This window comes from Gopherus evgoodei, chromosome 11 (genome assembly GCF_007399415.2).
Source record: "Gopherus evgoodei ecotype Sinaloan lineage chromosome 11, rGopEvg1_v1.p, whole genome shotgun sequence".
In the NCBI taxonomy this organism is placed as follows: Eukaryota; Metazoa; Chordata; order Testudines; family Testudinidae; genus Gopherus; species Gopherus evgoodei.
In genome coordinates this window covers 22415620-22439023 of record NC_044332.1, presented here as the reverse complement: position 1 = coordinate 22439023, position 23404 = coordinate 22415620, and the positions used below count along the sequence as shown (strand labels likewise).

Genomic DNA, 23404 nt, shown 5'->3' with positions numbered 1-23404 from the left:
GTGATGAAGCCTTGAACACTGACGTGAGGTCCAACAGTTGGCACCCAGAGATGGTCAAACTATTGCTAGATGAGGGCCTGCAAACACCTGGATCTCAAGGAAGTGGGACAGTTGATCACTAGACAACCCATTAAAACCAACAGACCCCTAGAATCAGGCATGACAAACCATCTTTGGTTTTCTCTGTTAGTATATAACATCATCCACTGATCAGATCACGGGGGCAATCAATACACACTTGTAAGCATGAAATGGTTCCAACTTTGCAAATGTGCATTTGTGTCTCCCCACATAAACAAAATAATGTGGGTTTCTTTAATTAGTAAGGACCATAATTTAATTAGTAAGGACCATAACATACTATGATTCATAACTGCTGAAGTAAAATGGACATCACATGAACATGCCTCCCCTCATCCTCCAGAATTCTCTAATGCCTTTCTTTAATGCATATGTGGCACAGTGCTTACATTCCTCTGGAGTAAATCCAACTAAGGCTGTCCCGGCAGTATTTATTCCATAGTCGCTGGCCAATTTTTTAATTTGAGCCTCTGTAGATTGAGGGGATACATAAGAAAAAGTCTTCCCAAGAACACAGTACGAAATGTACCCAGAGTCTTCATGTGCAGTCATTGTATTGTCTTGATCTTCAAAGCTCTCCAGATTACAAGCTATTTCAATTTTCTCATTGTGAGGAAAAGCCATAGTCTGTACACCCTTTAAACCACGTGTATTGCTGCCTCAGATAGCACGTGCTATATCTTTTCCTATAGCCAGGTCTTGAGCGTCTATAGTCACATTGCAATTCATCACATAGGGGTTGGCTCCAACACCTATAACCAACAGAAAAACAGATTGGTCAATTAGAACAATCCTCCTTATGAATTCCTGTGACTTTACCTCTGCGTCTGTTTTCACATTTATGATGACCTTAGGCCAGATTCTGGCCTTGAATGTGTCCCAGTGATTCCAACTGACTTCAGTGAGAGCTCTGCAAGCACATTTGAGGCCAGATCGTGCCCCCTAAGCAATTATTTTAAACTCATTTTATCTTTGTAATTCTATGCTCCTTGATTTTAATTCTGTGCTTAAGCTTTTCCTTTTATTCTCCAGTCCAATAACATTTCTTTTGTTCTGCTCCCTTACTCCAAGGTCTGCAAAAGTAGAAATCCCTTTGCAAGTGCAGAGAAACAGGCTTATTAAAACTGAACTAGGCACATTTATGCTTCCCATCACTCCCACATTCTGAAAGAATATTTCAGCTCCTAATGATGGGTCCCTGGGTCTAACTCTTGGGAATTCTGCATGAATGAATTAGATTAGAATTGATTTTATCAATATTAAATTTCCCTCCTTTCAAAATGCAATGGATCAAACATTTATCCCAAACTCTTGCAGAAAGCAAATTAGTTCAGAAAAGAAATGGAATATATATTTCCTTTTTTTTGCCTGGTTAGAAATAGGTTGATGTTTTTTAGCTGCTGCTCTTACAGAGAAAATGTCAACTGTGAATCAACTCTTGATGAAATCTCTCAACTTTGAAAAGGTAATATACACCTTCCCCTAGTCAGCGACCACTACAAGCTATTTTGGCACCCACATTGTTTCAGGGTGCCAGTGTTATTCCTCACAGTTGTTCTGGATGCCATGCTTAACTACTGACTGGAGAATCAGGCAACCTATTTTAAGGCTACTGCACAATCAAACATCTGCTAAGGGATATGATACTGTGTAGGACTTGGGGATCCCTTATGACCATGCCTCCCATTTAAGCCCCTTGTGCTTCAACCAATCTTGCTAAAATTGAGCGCAAAACAAAACAAAAAAGTAAGACTTCACTACAAACAGGATCATTCATATGCATTTTGCTGGTTAACTATATCACAAAATAATTAAGCACTAATTCAACAAATTCAAAATAGCATACTAATTTAAAGCAAAAATTGTAAATACCCTAAAAATGGATTTTAAAATGATGAGTAAGTTTGCATTCATCCACTGACACTGCTGTTTCACTCCCTTCTTTTCAACTTTTGCAGTGGGCTAGAATTTTATTTTGTTCCACTTCACATTTACTGCAATTTTCAAATATCATGCAACAAACATCCTTGGCATTTACTTTACATGTCCTAATGACCAGGCACTCTATGCCTGAATAGCACTTGTGTAGATCCTGACTATGTTTAGTTGATATTTATAATGCATGTTCTGGTGCTTGGATTACCTAGTATTTTCCCCCAGTCATTCTCTGAGCAACCATGGCATTTAGCACACAGTAGGCCTAATTCTGCTCTCAGGGTATGTCTACACTACAGCAACACCGCTACGGCATTGCAGCTGTACCACTATAGAGTGGATGCTTCCTATATTGACAGAAGGGGGGTTCCCATCAATGTAGGTAACCCACCTCTCTTAAAGGTTGTAGCTAGGTCACCGGAAGGATTCTTCTCTTGACCTAGCTTTGTCCAGGGTGGAGATTACATCGAACTAACTACATCATACAGGATGCAAAAATTTTCACCACTCTAAGTGACGTAGCTAGATCGATACAATTTTTAGGTGTAGATCAGCCTCAGTTGCACTAAAGTATATCTGGCCTAACTTCTCTAAAGGTATTGGAATTCACTTTGATTGCATTTGGGATTGTCATGGTATAATCCCCACTCTGAACCTTAGCGTCCAAAAGATGGGGTACCAGCATGAATTCCTCTAAGCTCAATTACCAGCTTAGAACCTGTAGCACTGCCACCAACCGGGAATTCCAGTGCCTGGTACACTCTGGCCACCGCAAAACTTTGCCCAGGGACCCCCAAGACCCAGACCCTCTGGATCTTAACACAAGGAAAGTAAACCCTTTCCCTCACCATTGCCTCTCCCAGGCTTCCCCTCCCTGGGTTACCCTGGAAGATCACTGTGATTCAAACTCCTTGAATCTTAAAACAGAGAGGAAAATTCACCTTCCCCCCTCCTTCTCTCTTCCCCTCCCAGATTCTCCTTGAGAGAGACAGTAATCCGGGCACAGAGAGAAATCAGCCTCTCTCTCCCCCTTCCCTCCTTTCTCCCCACCAATTCCCTGGTGAATCCAGACCCAGTCCCCTGGGTCTCACCAGAATAAAAAAAAAATAAGGTTCTTAAACAAGAAAAGCTTTTAATTAAAGAAAGAAAAAACAGTAAAAATTATCTTTATAAATTTAAAATGGAATAGGTACAGGGTCTTTCAGCTGTAGACACTGGGAACACCCTCCCAGCCTAAGTATACAAGTACAAATTAAAATCTTTTCAGCAAAATACCAATCTGAACTCCTTTCAGCCAAATACACATTTGAACTTCTTCCAACCAAATACACATTTGCAAAATAAGAAAACAACCATAAGCCTAACTTGCTTTATCTACCTAGTACTCACTAGTCTGAACTTATAAGAGCCTGTATGGGAGAGATTGGAGAGAAACCTGGTTGCACGTCTGACCCCTCTGAGCCCCCAGAGTGAACAACCACCAAAACTAACAGCACAGCACAAAAACTTCCCTCCCTCAAGATTTGAAAGTATCCTGTCCTCTGATTGGTCCTCTGGTCAGGTGACAGCCAGACTTACTGAACTTGTTAACCCTTTATAGTAAAAGAGATATAAAGTGCTTCTGTGCTATTAACTTTTCTTATCTGTTTATGACAGGGATATTTCTTGTTTACCTCAATCTCTAGGAATGAATTTTTGTTTGCAAGAAGCAAATGTCTCAAATATTTATATTAATATTTATTTACGCAAAGGTTCCGTCCACTTTATCTGTGTATCTGTCATCCAAAAACGAAATAGAAACATTGCCATGTGACTAATAATAAAGTTTGAATGATTTATTTGTATTACAGTGATGCTTAGAGATCCCAATGAGATGGGGGCCTCATTGTGATAGGAGCAGTACACACATACAGGATAGTCCCTGTCCCAAAGTGCTGTCAATCTAAACAGACTAATGGTGGGAGAAGAAAGAGACACACGGAGAAATGAATTGTCCTGCCAAAGGTTACACAGCAGGTCAGTGATCAAGGCTATCAGAAGCCAGCTCTCCCAATGCCCAATCCAGAGCCCTATCCTAGATTCAAATGCAGCCCAAAACAATTAACCTGGTTATGACCAATCTGCAAACAGCAACAAACAAGGCCAAATTCAGATAAATTATTTGTAACCCTTCTGCCCCTCTGAGTTGGCAGCAACAAGGGCCGGGTTCAGTATCCAGGGGTTCCGTTTCAATAACCCAATTCCAAACCAGCTCGAGCCCCCACCCAGTGACCTGGGAAAATTTTACACACACCCCTAGGCGCCTCAAAGAGGCAATGCTTCCCCTCTCGCAAGCACAGAGTCTTGGTGTAGCAGGAAAGATTTAATACATGAGATAAACAACAAACACTAAATTGGGAAAAACACCTCTACTAGAGTTCATAGACCAAACCGTGAGCCAAGACCCACCCCAGGATTTTGAGCTGTGTCCTCTTTCCTGGGCTTTTGAGTCCAGCAACCCCCAAATCACCCACAGTCCCAAAAGTCTCTGTCCTGGGTCAGTGCAGCCCCAAAGTTCGAGAGTCTATCTGCAGAGGTCTCCCCCGCCCCAGCCTGGTAGACAGGGGCACCTTACGTGGTCCAGGGCCGACTGCCCTGCCTCTCCGTGGGTTCTGCTCCCGCCTTCTCCACGAACTGCTGCGCTTTACCAGCCGCTCCACTCTGCTCCTCCAGCCGTCCTCAGAAACTGCTCCACTCCGCCAGCTGCTCTGCTCCACCAGCTACCTTGTGAGCTGCTCCAGCTGTCCCTGCAGACTGCTCAGCTCTGCTCGCTCTGTGGGCGCTCCACCCATCTCACAGCTACTCCACTCCGCCAGCCGCTCCGCTGCCACCAGCTGTCCCGTGATCCGCTCCAGCCGTCCCCACAAACTGCTCCACAGTATAGCTTTGGGCTCCCCACTAGTTAGCACTGTACTCAGTGCTCTCAGCTCAGTGATTTTAGCTCAGTGATTTTCAGCTCTTAGTGATTTTCAGTTCTTAGTGATTCCAGCTCATAGTAGGGGAGCCCCAGTGCTAGTGCACCATTAGCCAAAAGTGATTTCAGCTCAGTAACCTGTATCTGGGTTCTTAAGGAAATAAAAAATCAACTCTGACATTCCACAGTGGAGAGAGGAGGGGGTGCAACTGGTGCTTCTAGCTCCACAAGGAGACTGCACCACCAGGCACAAATACCTGTTCCCAGCCTCTCTCAATTCTCTGGGTTTTGGAACCCATGTCCCATGTCTAGCCAGTACCACCCAACTGAGGGTGAGCAATTTGTCACCAAGCAATCCCACAGCTTGGGAGTCTGGGATAGGGTGGGCGTGCCTATGCAAATACACTCTCTGACATTCTTTCCACCAGATGTCAGGGTAGAGCTTATCCTGACTCTGCTTACATATTCATTGCAAATACCTCTCCCTACTCTACTTATGTATCAGGGAAACGTACAAAGCCTAATGTCTCTCTCTGACAATTTTGCTGGTTTTTAAAAATTCTGAATCATGTACTGTGCAACTGGTGATCCAGTGGTACCACAAAGAACTCTACAGTTAACTGATAGTGATGTAAACTCTTTATGCCAGACTGTTTAAGAACAAAGAAAACAAATGCACTTAATTAAGATCTGATGTGTATTTTTTCCCCCATATACAAATGCAATATTTGTGTTTGGGCACTGGCAGAAATGACTGTGATCTATGGTATTAATGTCTGGTTTAAAGATGCTTGTGGCAGGCTTATGTCTGGAGCAACAAAAATTAAAATGTATTCAGACAAAACAACGGTGAAACGTCCATTAGAAAAATAAAAAGCAGTGATCATAGAAGAAAAACATGTATTCTTCTCTCAGAAAATTATTCACATATTATAACTTTTCTTAAACAGGATACAAACACTGTCATTCTCAATAAAGTCAAAGGCATTGAGAGTACTCTTTCCTCCCAGAAGTATACAAAGAGCTTTATTTTATCTGGAGGAGAGTAGATAACTCAGTAATGGTTCTGCTTATTTTCCAAGGATGTTTTCAAATTAAATAAATTGATAGTAAGTGGGCAGGGACACCCAGCTGGTTTCATGTACAAGCCTTAAGCATCAGGGAACTTTGGTTCAAGAAATCTAGATTAGACCAGCAAAGAGTCCTGTGGCACCTTATAGATTAACAGTCGTATTGGAGCATGAACTTTCGTGGGTGAATACCCACTTCGCGTAACGGACTGAATCCTCAATAGACCACCATACAACTGAGATGCTTTGGAGGAGCCCACAGTGAAATAGTAACATTGCGTGCTCCAGAATGAAGTATTTGACAGCATTGTAAAGGACATTTTGGAGGATTTGCTCACATTATATATGGCCATAGCCAGATCTACCAAAATTTTACTTGTCTGTAGTGCACACACACGCAGGCAATAACTGCGCCAGTGGTTTTTGAAGGGCATCCACTAGACAAAAGACAGCTGAACTAGAACATTCAAGAGTGTCAGTGACAGGATTCCAATATGAGTTATTTCTTGCTAGAATCACAAGTGAATAATCTGTACACTGGGGAAAGAGGAGATGGAGGAAGGGTCCATGGCACGTTTGCAAAGACATGCAGACACACTCTCTGATCCCTGTGCTGGCTGCTATCATGGATGGCTCTGTGGAGCAGCAGCTCAGCAGGGTTTTGGGGGAGCCAGGATTTGGGTGGATGGAAAATATCCACCCTGTCATCTTCCTGCTGCGTGTGGGTTTTTGGCAGTCATTTAGGTGTAGCATCCTGCCAGAACTGGGACGTTAGTATGGAGATTAATTTTACTGCTTCACAGTCAGCCTGAACAGAAATAAAACCCCACAAAACAGCACTGAGCTCTTGCCTCTCTTCCTCTGGCTAAAAAGCAAACTAGTCGGTTTGTTCCGTGATCAACTCTGCAGTGCTTCTAAAGAACAAAAATGAGCTGGAAACACACTAGGTACTGGCATGCAAATGAGTGGAACCAAAGACAGATTTGAAGCACAGCAGAGCAAAACTTTGGTGTGATGCCCCAAAGCAGATTAAATAGACATAGTTCTGGTTTTCAAGCACAACTTCAGGTGAAGCCGGTCAGCTGTATGTTCCTGCACCTCCCTCACTTGATGCTCCTTGACTTGGACCCAGCTGTTTCCTATACCATAGGGATAATGTATATTGCATAGATGTATGATTACAAAAGCCCTCTAACGTGTTGCACATTGATTAGTCCGTGTAGAACAGGGGTGAGCAAACTACAGCCTGCGGGCCAGATCCGGCCCCTTGGGGCTTTGGATCTGGCCCACAGGATTGCCATCCCTGTGGCACCACAGGCCCTGTGCCGCTCCCGGAAGTGGCCAGCACCATGTCCCTGCGGCCGATGGGGTAGGGCAAAAGGCTCCACATGCTGCCCTTGCCTGTGGGTCCCTCCCCCAAAGCTCCCATTGGCCAGGAACGAGGAACCCTGCACTCCCTCCTGCACCCTAACCCCCTGCCCCAGCCATACATTCATGGCCCTGCATGCAATTTCCCCACCCAGATGTGGCCCTCGGGCCAAAAAGTTTGCCCACCCCGGCGTAGAAGCTGTTGGTGTGTGCTAAATGTTCCCTACTATGCTTTAACGTTGTTAGTTCTGTTTCATACAGCATTTCAAACTATGCTAAAGTGTAGTAGGGAACATTTAGCAGGAACCAGCAGGGTCTAATTGGACTAATTAATGTACAGTATGTCTGTGCTTTAGAACCCACATCTCCATGCACTGCATTAGCCCAGCATGCAGGCAGAGCTCAAATGAAACCGAGATTTTGGAATTTGTTCAGCTGCCAAATTCAAAAGTAAAACTTGTGAGGCAAAAGTAAAGCCAATCCTGCTAATTCTGCAGCTCTGGGAACAACCCTGGTGCCCCTTCTGTTCTGACTAGAGATGAGGAGAAATTGTCAGGGGAGGGAGGTGGCAGACCTTGTGAATTTGGGGTGGTTTCACCGAATTGTTTTTGACTTTTAAAATAAAACCTTTTGAAATTTCCTTCAAATTTGTATTTAAAAAAAATATAAAAATTCTCAAAAAATGTTTGGTTTGACCCAACATGAATTTTCCCCAAAACTTTTAAATCTGACAATTTAAAAAAAAAGTTTTAGTTTGACTAGAAACTAGATTTTTTATTTTATTTTTCAGGGTTGCCAGCAAACCAAAAAATGTATTCTTCACCCTGCTCCAGTCCTAACCTACATGCGTGTGCTCAGAGCTCTCCTACTGTACATTCTGTAAGCAACAGTTGTGAAATTTCCTCAGGTAGAGTTTCTAGGTCCTCACACAAGCGTGAATTTGATAAATTTGTATCATGCTGATGAACTCTGAAAGGATAAGCACACATATCCACAGCTCACACCTGCCCTGAGTAATCACAGAAGCTAAATATTGTGGCAATTCTAGGGGTGGCATTTCGAAAGCAATATAGGATAGGTGGCTTTCTCATGTGCACAGCAATGCCTATGGTGCCCTTCCATCTCAGTTCATTGCAGAGCGTGGTTCTGAGTTCGTGACTCAGGACAGAAAGTCTGACCATGCTTATACATTTCTATATTGTTTTCACTGATTTCAGCAGGAGAAGGCTCAAGCTCTATGCACTCTCCCTTACAAGAGTTTGGGAGTGCTCTCCCAGCTTGTCACTTGAATTCTTTATCAAGATTCAACTAAAAGCAGCAACAATTAAAGGCTTCTTTTGCAACAATTCTCCACAACTGGGGATTTACTGTCAGAGTTCAGGATGAATGGAGAGACAAGTCTATCCATTTAATCAACATGGATCGCGTGTAACTCATAGGGGTGAGGCCACTGCCTGGTGGTTGGTCAGATGCAGCACCTCCCTGATGCCCAATATAATCAGTGTTTAGATTACCTGTCATGGAGGAGGAGCAACTCTGTGATCTATTTTAAAAAGCACACATACCATTTACTGTCAACATACCAGGCTTCAGTGTTTAAATGACTGCATAAATGTTAAAAGGGTTTGGTTGTTATTTTTTAATATGGTGCTTATTTGTAGCCCTGAAAGTCATTATTAATAGATCTTCAACCGAGCTTTGGCAAGTCACTTCACTGACCTATACATCAGTCTCCCCATCTATAAAATGGGACTAATGATGCGGACCTCCTCTGTAAAGCTCTTTGAGAGCTATTCATTAAAAGCTCTATATGAGAGCTAGAGATTATTGTTATAATAAATAATAATAATAAAACATTCACAAAAGGAGGGGCACTGCCAGTTATTTCTAAAGTCTTCTCCTGCTATCTACTTTTATTTGTAAAAACCATTTTGGAAACTTGAAACTGAAACCTGCATCTTTAGTAACTTTTATCCTACATTGTGGGGATGTGGACTAATGTGTTATTGTACTTTTCACTGTAGGAGCTGGACAGATGGCACTGATTTTATATGTTAATCATTTAAACTGTAGAGAAAAAAATATAGTGGGGTTTAATGGGGGAATAAATATAACACACAAGTGACATTCACAGCAGCGATTCAAGTTCAGAAAAGAGCAGTGTCAACACTCCCCACCCAGCTCCCCACTGTTATTACTACCTATACAAGTCTCAACTTGGTCCCCAATCCTACAAACACTTATGCATATATTCAACTTTACACACATGAACAGTCTCAATGGGACTACTCACCTTCATGCCTCAGGGCTTCAGCCAGACACCTACAGGGATCAGGAAGGGATTACCTCCCCACCATGAAGTCGGGATATGTTTGTGTTTTTTTAAACTCCTTCCTCTGAAGGCCACACAGCTGGAAATGGGATATTGGACAGAGTGAGCCTGGGCTCTGAGGTGTTGTCACCAAGCATTCTCTCTCTCAGGTGCTTGGTGGGCTGGTTCTTGCTCACATGTTCAGGGTCTAACTGATCACCCTATGTGGGTTAGAAAGGAATTTCCCCCCAGGTCAGACTGGCAGTCATCTTGGGGTTTTTTTGCCTTCCTCTGAAGCCACTGGCTGCAGGTCACTTGCCAAAATTAGCTGGGTCTCTCTCACTTAATCATTTCCCTGCCACTGCAGGGGCCTTGGACATTGGTGCACTTTGCTCCCTCCTATTCTCTGCCTGTAGCACCCGTGGGCAACAAAACTTTGGTCTCATTTGAGTTGTTAGGTTTAGTTGTGTGGGTGCTGGGTGGTGTTTGCAGACTGTAATATACAGGAGGTCAGACTAGATGAGCTGGTGTCCCTTCCGGCCTTAAACTCCATGACATTATAAAAAGAAGCAAGAGCACAAGTGCTTACAAGATCAGAATCTTAGGGCCTGACTCAGCAAGGTACATAAGCATGTGCAGAACTTTTAAGTGTGTGAGCAGCCCTATTGACTTCAGTGTGACTACTCACCTGCTTAAACTTAGGAACATGCTTAAGTACCTTGCTGAATCATGGCATCCATGGGGAAATCCAGCAATTGCCCGGAATATACCAAGCACTGGTGCTTTACAAATAAGTAAATAATCATAATAATACAAATATAAGTATTTTGTAGGCACAGACCTAATGTGGGATTTTCAATGGAACTTGAGCATCTAAGGGTATGGCTACACTTATAGTTGTACAGCGCTGGAAGTTACAGCTGTCTTCGTACAGCTGTGTAGGGAAAGCGCTGCAGTGTGGCCACACTGACAGCTACCAGCGGTGCAGTGTGGCCACATTTGCAGCACTGTTGGGAGTGGTGCATTATGGCAGCTATCCCAGTGTTCAAGTGGCTGCAACGTGCTTTTCAAAAGAGTGTGACAGAGAGCGTGGGGGAGACAGAGAGAGTGGATTTTTGGAGGTGACACTGTGTCAGCAGCTGCCTTGCAAGTTCTAAGGACTGGAAGATACACAACACCAACCTGCAATCAATTTAAAAGTTTCGAGCCCTTCCCCCACCCCTCTCTTATTCACTAAATGCAAATTATGCGCTCCTAAATAGCCTTCAGACCACATAAGAAGCTGCTCAACATGGACTCCCTCCTCCCCCTCTGCCGTGTGACTTCTCTCTTCAAGCAAACAGCTCCAAACCTTCCAAAGCAATTCTCCTGCCTGCCTGCGCTCAATCGAGCGAACAGGAGCTGTGTTTGTTTTTTAGATAAGCAGCTCGGGGGAGCTCGGAGTTCAGCCATTCTTCCGGTTTGTTGTGAGCAGGCATTCTGGGATACCTCCTAATACCCTGGAGGCCAATAACAGCGCTTTTGGTGGCCACACTTGATGAGCAGCGCTGCAATCGTTACACCCCAAGCAGACCAGGTGTACAGCCAGCGCTGCAGCCAGGGAGTTGCAGTACTGGATGTGCCTTGCAGGTGTGGACAGTTACTAAGTTGCAGCGCTGTAAACCCACACCAGCGCTGCAACTCTCCAGTGTAGCCAAGCCCTAACTCTTTAGCTTCCTTTCTAAACCCCAATCACATCACCAACATCCTGTATACAGACACAACATTCAGTTTCCTAGGTGCCCTTTTTATGGAGGATTTCACATCCCAGAAGGAAGAATATTCTTGTTCTTATCCTCCTCACTTTTTAGCTGAAGACACATAACCCAGTAAATTAAATCTGATAAACACAAGAGCTTGTATACAGACACATTTTAGTATGAAAAATACAGCCTTTATATTTGATTTTTAAATCATTTCTGCCTTGTAATACTGACTGTTTGTCTTGGATCTAGGTAACAATATAGTTGACTACCCCAATGTCTCCTTAAAGGCAGAATGATCAATGGGCAAACTTCCATAAAAACTTAAAAACTAATTGATGATTTAGCCAAAGTTATTTGCATATTTCTAAATGACCATCAGGAAAAGTAGCAGGGAAGAGAAATTCAAATGCTTAGGGAAGTCTCTCTCTCAGATTTCTTCTCAGAGAGCTGCTGGCTGAGAAAGCAGTGAAAAGTACCAGTCTTCATCATCTCTCAGTTCAAAGTACGCTTGTCTCATAAACATACAAGAGATGTAGAGTTCTGCTCCATTTTGAGAGTGCCACAAAACTGTTCAACAGCTTTAAAATAAGCTTCTTATGCTTACAACAATCTCTTTCTGTCACACTCTCCTTACAATCAGAATTTTTTAAAACCGATTCCCTCAATGGGGTTCTCATAGCATCATGAAGATTTATTGCCCTACATGTTTAAATCAGCTACTAAGATTTTCTCAATACATTCTATTAGAGGGCAAATCCTGAGGTCCCTACTCAGGTACAGAGGTCAATGGAAGTTTCTCCTGAGTATGGACTGAGTAAAGGACTTCAGGATTTGGCCCTTTTACAGGGCCTGATCCAAAGCCCATTGAAGTAAGTGAGAGTCATTCCATTGACTGCAATGGGCTTCAGAGCTGGCCCACAGTGAGCATTTTTAACCATATCAGATTCTATATTTTAGCCAGGTATTAAGCAATGGAGTTCCTACCTGTTAAACCGTATCTTTGGGAAGGCACAGCTCCTATATCAGCTTTAACTTCCATTGACTTGAAATCTCTCCCTTTAAACCAACCCAGCTGTCTTCTTCTCTGAACCAGACTTTGTTTCTCAGGTTGATCAGCTTGCCCAAAAAGAAACATACTGCATCCTGGGACACAAAGGGTCAAAATCTCAGCTATGCCTGTAGAAATTTTTTTAAAAAGCACAACACTAATGATTAACTTTACAGCAAAACAGTTAGATTTGAGTTAATTGAATGAGACCAATGCAGTAAAAACAAATAACATGACAATGGAGGGATCAGAATCCACACCCTATCCATACGGAATGCCACTATAATGACCCATCATTCCAGTGCCACTCTGATCCAGTACTATATTTCCATATTCTACAAGGCCATATGCAGCAATGGTAGCATAAAGATTAGAATCTATAACCTCACAGCGACTTCCTACACCAGGATTAAAGCTCCCCAATTCACAGTGCCCTGAAGGAGCCATGCACATTGTGTTTAATTTTTGTTCAAGTGGTCCTAAGGCATCTACTCAGGATTATTTGCTTTCACTTTGAACTATTGCTTTTATGGTGGTTCTGTTTTAACTTTGGATATTTAGATTATGCATTCAGTGACTGTGTCAAGGATAGCCTAAACCAAAATGAAAAGCTTGAATGTACAGTAGTTTAAATAATGCTTATACTGTTATCACAAAAGCTTTCCTATAGATGTAGAACAGACAACACAGTGGTTACAATTGGATTTTTCACTGGGATTTTAGAGTAATAAAAAAGTGCATAAAGTCTGCAGTTTGGAATCCATTTACATTGACTGTGTATGCTCGACTTGCACTAATGTGTATCTTGTGTCTGCAAAGTCACTTAACATTCCCCTGAACTTTGTTTCTTTCAGGTCAGTTAGGGCACGTCTACACTGACCTTTGGAGCGATCGATCCAGCGCGTGTCAATTCATTGTGTCTAGTGAAGATGTGATAAATAGACCGCCGAGCGCTCTCCCATTGACTCCGGTACTCCACTGGAGCGACGGGGGAGTATCAGCAGTCAACCTACTGCAGTGAAGACACTGCGGTAAGTAGATCTAAGTACATCAACTTCAGCTACATGATTATTCATGTAGCTGATGCATAGGTTAGATCGATTTCCACCCCCACCCACCCCACAGCGTAGACCAGGCCTTATTTAAGGCAGCTAGTGTGAAGGGATTTTAACCTTCCAACACTGAAACCTTGTACATGCTTCACTTTTACTACAGGTCAGAAACCCATCTCTATGTGAGGTGTCCACTCTAGCCGTGACACACAAAGGAAGAGTTCGAGTCTCAGTCGAAGGACGTTGATTCCCAGGCCTTCAGGGACTGAGACTGCTGCAGAAGAAGGAGCACTGTTAAGTCACCTGCATAACATCACATGACAAATCACATGATGAATGAAAATAACATTGTTCAGTGTATTTCAGAAAGGAGCTCAGATATTGTGATGAGGGCAGGTACAAGAACCTGAATGGAATAGAATATTTTCACCCTAAAGAGTCCCAAAATGCTTTGCAAGTGAGCTACTCTGTCTAATGCAAAGTATGTCATGGGACGTATTGCTGACCACAAGGTCATTGCTTTGACGCCCAGCATGGAGTTGCATGGCTGTGAGAGCCAAATTTATCTAACCCCATTTTGGTTCAGGTTCCAGTTCAGGAAAGCACTTAAGCACATGCTTAATGCACATGTTAGAATGTAAAGTGGTATAAACTGGTCATGTTAAAGCCTAGGGGAAGTTGAAACACGTACCTTTAAGCCTTATTCTAGACAAGGCCTGAGACAGAATTTAAGGAACAATATCAACCTTGCTCTTCGTCAACCCCATCCGCAGAATTGGGACTCTAAAACTTCCACTTACTTTGAGCCACTTTTCCACATTCCTCCACACCTACATCCAAAAGAGGATAGATAGGAACTAAGTCCACTGCTCCAAGGCAAGGATGGATTCCTTCCTGAATAGCCATATCAATTGACCAGAAAGCCTCAGTGCAGGCAGCAATATTAGTTGCCTAACAAATGCAAAATAGACAATTAGGGATCAGTCAAACCTGAATAAAACACTGAAGATTAGTCAGAAGGACACTTCTGTTCTGAATCACATGAAGGGATTCTATTTGAAAACACAACTAATTAAAAACCAAATAAAAGAGACAGGAAAGTTAAAATTACACTCAGCTTCTTGCTCCAGGACTAAAGTGGTGCACATAATCTCTTTCTAATTCACTTTACCCATTAATAGCACCATTTCCCCCTGCTGATCTTAGAAGAGATGTGTTGACGAAATGTCAAGGTCCTGTAACTCTTAGAAATGTGCTTACCTCAATAAAGCTGTGCATTAAACACAGAAATGGACTAAAAAACATTTGGAATGAAATAAAAATCTCATCACAAGGCAATTAATTTTGTATCCTGCTGTTTTTGGTTTCAGACCAAACTCAGTAACAGTTTATTTTACTGAAGTACTGAATGCTAAAATGTGTAATATTTGCTGCTGTTTACATTCTCATTCTGTTTTCTACTCAAAATACTGTTTTCACTTACATGTCAAATATCTGGATAGCGCCTTTTTAAGGGGGAAAAAGGAGTCTTTTATTTCTCCATCATAGTTAAAAACAAAATTAAAAATCATGTTAAGGGGACTGTGCGACAACAATATACTTACTTACCACATCATTTATTAAATAAACATAGCACTTAATAGAGGAAATTAATACGTAAGAGGAAAAATCTAATATTGGTCAGAATGTGTATATTATGTGGGCAAAGAAAGAAATGTATTCTCCTCAAAATAATCTTATCTATACAAAATAAAAACCCAGGAGCATTTTCTTGTTAAGAAAACTGTTAAATGGGAACTATCAATTGATTTATTTTTACAACAAATTTTTAGAAAAAGAATTTACAATTGCTCTTTTATTTTGGAATAATATTGTATATGTGGTTTCATAAAAAAGTGTATAATATAATTTATAGTAAACTTATTTATGTGAACTAGCATTAGAAATTGATCAACAGGGAATATTAATGAGAACATATTAATTTATGTTTCTCTTTCAGAAGGGCACTGTGCTGTGTTTATATTCTGAGATTACTAATGGAAGAACGGTATTCATCTGGGGTCAGAGTTAAGCTTGTTGTGATGTATGACTCAGGCCATGTCTACATCTAAAATTTTGCAGCGCTGGTAGTTACAGCTGTATTAGTACAGCTGTATAGGGCCAGCGCTGCAGAGTGGCCACACTTACAGCAACCAGCGCTGCAAGTGGTGTTAGATGTGGCCACACTGCAGCGCTGTTGGGCGGCTTCAAGGGGGGGTTCGGGGAACGGGAGAGCAAACCGGGAAAGGAGACCAGCTTCGCCGCGGTTTGCTCTCGCGTTCCCCGAACCCCTCTGCAAACCGCAGGGAAGGAGACCAGCTTGCTCGGGGTTCGGGGAACGAGAGAGCAAACCGGGAAAGGAGACCAGCTTCGCCGCGGTTTGCTCTCGCGTTCCCGAACCCCCTGCAAACCGCAGGGAAGGAGACCTGCTTGCTCGGGGTTCCGGGAACGAGAGAGCAAACCGGGAAAGGAGACCCGCTTCGCCGCGGTTTGCTCTCGCGTTCCCGAACCCCCTGCAAACCGCAGGGAAGGAGACCTGCTTGCTCGGGGTTCCGGGAATGAGAGAGCAAACCGGGAAAGGAGACCCGCTTCGCCGCGGTTTGCTCTCGCGTTCCCGAACCCCTCTGCAAACCGCAGGGACTCAGACCTGCTTGCTCGGGGTTCCGGGAACGAGAGAGCAAACCGGGAAAGGAGACCCGCTTCGCCGCGGTTTGCTCTCGCGTTCCCGGAGCCCCTGCAAACCGCAGGGAAGGAGACCTGCTTGCTCGGGGAACGGGAGAGCAAACCGCGGCGAAGCTGGTCTCCTTTCCCGGTTTGCTCTCGCGTTCCCGGAGCCACCCAGGAAACCGCAGGGAAGGAGACCTGCTTGCTCGGGGCTCCGGGAACTAGAGAGCAAACCGGGAAAGGAGACCCGCTTCGCCGCGGTTTGCTCTCGCGTTCCCGGAGCCACCCTGCAAACCGCAGGGAAGGAGACCTGCTTGCTCGGGGTTCCGGGAACGCGAGAGCAAGCTGGGGAAGGAGACCAGCTTGATTACCAGAGGCTTCCTCCTTCCACGGAGGTCAAGAAAAGCGCTGGTAAGTGTTTACATTGGATTACCAGCGCTGGATCACCAGCGCTGGATCCTCTACACCCGAGACAAAACGGGAGTACGGCCAGCGCTGCAAACAGGGAGTTGCAGCGCTGGTGATGCCCTGCAGATGTGTACACCTTCAAAGTTGCAGCGCTGTAACTCCCTCACCAGCGCTGCAACTTTCTGATGTAGACAAGCCCTTTGTAAAATGAAAGTAAAAAGCACAAAAACACATCCTTTTTTGAAACAAAAGGAAATTCTGCCTGGGGATGGTGTAAAGATTAGTGTAAAATATCACTGTAAACTTTACCAAATTGCTAAATAAATAAGTCCGATCATGCTAACAAGGAAACCACAGATAATTCTGTTTTTAAAGAAATGGCATTATATAGTTTTAAGAAAGCATCAGTCTCAAGTAACTTTAGAAATATATACCACTTTTAGTTATTCGGATATCCAAACAAGATCCATGTTAACTTCACATGAAAAGCTCTGAATAACTTCCTTTGAAGTGTATAAACAAAATGGATATCCATTTTGGAACTGAGCTTGCAGGTAACTCTTACCAAATGTAATCTGAGTGTAACCATTCTTTTCATGGAGTGATCCATTGGTTTTCCCACTGGAACAACAGAAACCTTATTTATTTAGCAGGACATTTTTAGAGGCATGAAGGAGAACTGAAGGAGAGCTACTATCCATTTGTGTGTGTGAAAATCTCCTCAACAATTTGCTAGAGTTCACATGGTTATTTTCCAAGGAGCTTTATACCATCACTAGGCAGTTTTCCCATTTTAAAAACGGTGTGTTTGAGGCTTGCTACTTACAGAATGTTCAATTCCAACTCCCAATTTATCCAGGAAGCCTCCAGGTAGTTACAAAGGGCAGGAAACCAGAGGTGAGCCCTGCCTTTCCCCAGTCAGTCAAAGCAGAAGTTATCTGAAAGTTCACAGAAAGCAAGAGGATTTTTGAAGTGTAAAAATATTTAAACAATGTAACAGATCCTCTTACCTAACATATCAACGGGAGCTGCTATGGTTATGACTGATCTGTTGTAATTATAATCAGAAAATATATTAAGTACTGTGGCTTGAGAATGTTTGTGTCCTGTGAGAGGAAAAACAAGAAATTTCAGACTTTTCATACACATCAAATGGCAGATGTTTAAGGGCTTGGCTACACTCAAAACTCCAAAGCTCTGCCACGGGAGTGCTCTCTTGGCAGCGCTTTGAAGTGCGAGTGTGGTCGCGGCGCCGGCTCTGGGAGAGAGCTCTTCCAGTGCTGCAGGTACTCCACCTCCCCATGGGGATTAGCTTACAGCGCTGGGAGCCGCGCTCCCAGCGTTGAGGCACTGTTTACACTGGCGCTTTGCAGCGCTGTAACTTGCTGTGCTCAGGGGGGTGTTTTTTCACACCCCTGAGCGAGAAAGTTGCGCTGTAAAGCGCCAGTGTAGCCAAGGCCTAAGACTCCGATTCACCAATCACTTAAGCATGTGCCAAACTTTATGGGGCTTAGGCACATGGTTAAAGTTAAGTTTTTAGGGCCCATCTCCTCAAAGGTATTTAGACATCTCATTGTCTTTGTATCTAGGCCTAAGTGCTTTGCTAAACAGGGACAGACTTAAACATGTCCTTACATACGTACTTTGATGAATAGAGGCCTAAATTATTCTCTCTCTTTATTTAGAGTATTCTTGATATGTGTATTGAAACCTTCAGGAGTTCCAGTCTGCTACCAAAGAGTTTGTTCCTCACGCACATAGTCCATTGACTTCAACGGGACTGCTTGTATGAATAAGGGTTCAGGAGTGAACTTCCCAGGCCTGATTCTGCAAGTCCCTCAATGCCTCCTTCTGTCGGCTTCCCCACTGACATCAAGTGCTGGGGGGACACCAATGGGAATTGTGGGATCAGCATTGCACAGAAAGCACTCTGCACGATCAGGACCATACTCTATAGCTCTACTCCATTTGAATCTAATCCTACTTTAACCCCCCACCTTACAAACGGCACTAACACAGAGCCCTGAGCCTGCACAGCCTGAGTCCCACTGAGGCCACTAACACTCTGTGCTAGATAACTATTTGCAGGATTAGCATCTAATACCAACTATGTCCCAACACACTTTGGAGAACGAAAGGCTACAGGAGAGAGGACCCTGGTATAAATTACTGAAAACCATGGTGCAAAGATGTGGTGGGAGGCCAAATTCTGACCCCATCTTTGTGGTTGCAGCTCTCATCAAAGCTAATGGGAGCTGCATGTGTGCATGTGAAGGCAGAATTTGGCCCTCTGGTGAATAAATTATAACATCCAGACAAAAGGCCAGAATGAGAGGAATAGAGAAACAGATGCAAATATTTTAGGAGTCATATCCACATTACCACTGCCAGACAAACCATAGAATATAGAAGTGCTTATGGGCTAAGCATCAGCCTAAAATTTTAGCCTAAAGGGCCTGATCCAAAGCCCAATGAAATCAATGGGAGTCCTTTAGAACAGCTTTATTTGAATTTCCTGAGTTATGTTGATTTACATCAGTCACCTTGAAGCTATTTAACACACACGTTTTTCTTGTTTAATTGAAAAAATTACAAAAAACACAAAAATCTCTTTTCTTAACAATTAAACACTAAATTCCTTATCACCTCACACCTATTCCTTCTGTGGTGAAAAAAAAACAGAAATGAGATCCTGCTATTTTAATAGTTTTTCAACATAGCTCCCGATGGGAAAAAAACATGAATGTATTTTTCAATTTGAAAAGCTTTTAGTCTCATTTTCATCCTATCCAACTGAGTAAATTGCTGAAAGAATAAAACATTCTTTCCTGAATGTCCATATAGAAAAAAAAAGATGGCTGGCAAACAGAGCTGTCAGCAGAAGTAAATTGTTTGATATTTGTAATGGAGTATAATAGCTATAATTCCATTTGAACTATTGCCACTAATAAGATAATAAAACTATGACTCAAGACTTAGCCATCCATCAGTGTTTGGCTGCCGCATATTTCTTTGTACACGCATTTAATCACAGAGCCAAGTAACTTGAAGTGTTGCTGTTTCTGAAAATGATGAGCCAGAACTGGCATTTTCTCTCTGTTAACAGCAAAAAAACTACAGCTGCATATCAACTCCTAAGGAGTTTTCTTCAGCATTTAACAGGTGTTTTCACAGATACTCCAATCTTCTTCCAAAATGCAAGCCAGTATTTAAATGCACAGAGATCAGAAAACAGCTGGAAAGAGAATACAAAAAGAAATGTTAAAAATCAATGCAACCGAGTGGCATGCTTAATATGCATATATGTAGACAGTAAATTCTTTAGGACAGGGAGCATAGGTTTTAAAAAGTCTTTGAAAAGTGCCATGCTGTGTTCTGGCTGCTATATAAACATGTAATCATTAAGAATTAATTCATAGGTTACTTGGCTGTGGGGATAATGCTGTCTATAACCAGACATCAAAACACCAGTTAGGTAAAAACCAAACTGCTTCATTATAAATGGTTTGATTAAAACAAATATATATAACAACATATGCATTTTCTCAGACCAAGAAAATTAAACAGCATTTCTCATATTCTGGATTGTTTGTTCATGTTCCCAGCAAAAGCATCTGATTAGCAAAGATGCTATGAGGCAATGAAACATAGCTGACTCCAGCTGAGTCTTTGACTGCACTAAAGTTTACCCTCTCAATGGCACACATTCCTCCCATGAACTATGGGTGCATTTCCTCTCAAAGGTGAAATTCACCTCTCTGCAGACAGCCAGCACAACATATATGCACACCACAAACTCTAATTCGAGGCACCTTAGAGACTAACAAATTTATTTGAGCATAAGTTTTCATGGGCTACAGCCCACTTCATCACATGCATGCAGTGGAAAATACAGTAGGAAGATACACACACACACACACACACACACACACACACACCATGAAGCAATGGGTGTTACCATACACACTCTAATGAGAGTGATCAGTTAAGGTGAGCTATTACCAGCAGGAGAGAAAAAGACTTTTTGTAGTGGTAATCAAAATGGTCCATTTGCAGCAGTTGACAAGAAGGTGTGAGGAACAGTATGGGCTGTAGCCCACGAAAACTTATACTCAAATAAATGTGTTAGTCTCTAAGGTGCCACAAGTACTTCTGTTCTTTTTGCGGATACAGACTAACATGGCTGCTACTTTGAAACCTGTCTAATTTGAGGGTTTACATGGGATTTAAGTGGTGCATAGGCCTTAGGCTGACTCTCTGCAAAGGGACATATTTATCTAACATGCATATCTACATTCAATACAATCAACCAGGTAGGGTGACCAGATGTCCCATTTTGTATAGGGACAGTCCCGTTTGGGAGGATTTTTTCTTATATAGGTGCCTATTAACCCCCACCCCCTGCCCTGTTTTTTCACAGTTGCTATCTGGTCACCCTACAATCAGATATTTCTGACCAAAATCATGGTGTCAAACTCCCCCTAAGGTACACAGTCAGACTTCTGCAAAGTCCAGATGCCCATGGGCTCTTCTCCTCCCCTCCCCAGGGAGTGTTACACAGTACTACACCCTGCTCTCTCTCTATCAGCCAAGCCAGTGCTGCTGTACTGCAGCCACTAGGGAGAGAGGGAGCTTGCAATAACTGGCTGAGAGTGGAGAGTCTCTGCCAGGCTCATCAGAACAGTTAGAGGATGAGGAGAAAGACCTGAAGGAAAGAGGGAGGGAGGAGCAAAAGATAAAATAAACTGCAAAAAAAAAAAAAAAAAAGTAAGATACTTTTTTCCCACCTTTCTGTCTTGTTTTGTAAGTAAGGGACAGTAGAGGGCAGTGAATGCATGGGAAAGAGAACAGACAGAGACAAAGGTGAGACTGTGCTTCCCTTCTCCCCAAGAGGTTTTCCCAAGCACCAGTCTTAGGGAGGAAGAATGGTGTTCAGATAAAGCCCAGGAGATCTATTTGTGATGCTGCCATTGACTGAATGCATGACTGGGAGTAAATCACTTAACCTGTCTCTGAGTCTTAGTCTCCCCTGCCCTCTAAAATAAGGATAATACTACCCACCTATCCCACAGGAGGTATGTGGTTCACCTCAAGTGTGTAAGCACTTTGAGACTCTGCCTTGGGAGGGGCTATAAAAATGCAGTTTATTACTAATCCATCATGAGGCCATCAGCAAAAACTATCTGTGTTAATGGATGTTATGTGACAACAGGCCACATAGGTACAGGTCATAGGTTCTCAAGGTAGGGGTGTGTGTGTGTGTGACCAGATTCATGTGTTCCCTTTTTCTCTTGTAACTCTGGGTCATAGTACAGAAACGGTTGAGAAACACCAGTATAGATTTTTTCTTTGGTGCCCCCTGCAGAAATATAATGTGCTGGAAAAACATTAGGAAAAAAGAGCCAAGCAGCAAAAAAGAAAAACGACCATTAATTGAGAACATCACCCAAAAAAGTTAAACTATTGTAATAATTTATCTCAAGGATAACAGAGCATGCAATTTAATAAACATCATATTGAAATGCTCCTATTCCAACTTATTCTGTTTGCTGCTCTTACCATTATCATCATAAAGTGCAGCTTTAGCTATTTTCTCAACAATGTCTTTTTTTCTGGCTTCTGAAATGTTAAGTAAACAGGCAGCCAGATGAAAGCCCACTTTGGTGGAAGACATTTTCACTCTCTGAAACAGAAACATAAGAAAATATTTTCTTCTCTCATCCTCATGCTTTCACTCTTGCTTATGTTTTCATTTCTGGACTTCTTTTTTAACCCATATACTTAAAAAAAGGACAATTATTTGGTAACTAAGCAACCAATCCTGCATAAATTTTCACCTCAGCATCTTCTTTTCACAAGGAGGAATGAAATCTTGAGGTTTATTTGAGAAGCCATTACATGTTGCAATAGCCATGCACACATCATCAGTTTAGCAGCAAACTCAGTACAAACACTCAAGCTATTAAAAACTGGACTATGCCATAAAACTGAAATTATTTGCCGTTCAGTGCAGGTGGAAATGAGGAGTGTGCCAGGTTATCTCAAGGACCTTTTATGAGCTTATTCACACTTCACTGGCATCAGATTTAAACATTTTGTTAAAGCTAATGTTAAAAAATTATATAGTACACAGGTAAAAAAAGAAGTGTCTGCACATCCGGGTATAGTGCTTAGATTATCCACAAACACAAAGTTTGTTTTTAAAATCATAAGATACGTACAGTCCATAATCAGCAATAACCCAAATTTAGGTGAATACATTGAATTACACATGACTGACATACTATCCAGGCTAGGCACAAAATGTTGGAGAAGGGACAGTGGGTTAAAGCAGTTAACCATCCATGACTTCACCTTGAACCAATACATTTCAAACGTTTCATTACCTACCACAGAAAGATTAGTATTTAAATATCAGTTAGAATGAACAGACATCTAAAGCTTTTATTCTATTGGATAGGTGCTCTTCTCTTTTAGTTGTGAAGTACTGTATGTAGTTAGACAGCTGCCACCTTCCATAACAGAGGAGACTGCATTTCAGTGTCAGGTATCGTGATTTTATATATAGCTGGATAGATATAAATCTCTCTCTCTCTCTCTCTCTCTCTCTCTCTCTCTCTCTCTCTCTCCAATCCAAGTTCTGCCCTCAGATGTGGCCAACTTGTAAGCCATACCGTAAATTTCATGGCATGCGTTGAGCTCTTCCAATGGAAGACTTTACACCTGCATA

The 23404-nt window shown here is 42.5% G+C and overlaps 1 protein-coding gene across 1 annotated transcript; it reads right to left on the bottom strand.

The window, feature by feature from the left end:
• Positions 1-393: 393 nt before the first annotated feature.
• On the bottom strand, positions 394-23094 carry FTCDNL1 (formiminotransferase cyclodeaminase N-terminal like). Its single transcript, XM_030580936.1, is given in 6 exon segments — positions 394-833; positions 12448-12639; positions 14364-14514; positions 17665-17780; positions 22234-22357; positions 23061-23094. Coding segments are annotated over 5 exon segments (1014 nt in total). The 5' UTR covers positions 22349-22357; positions 23061-23094.
• Between the last annotated feature and the right edge of the window lie 310 nt (positions 23095-23404).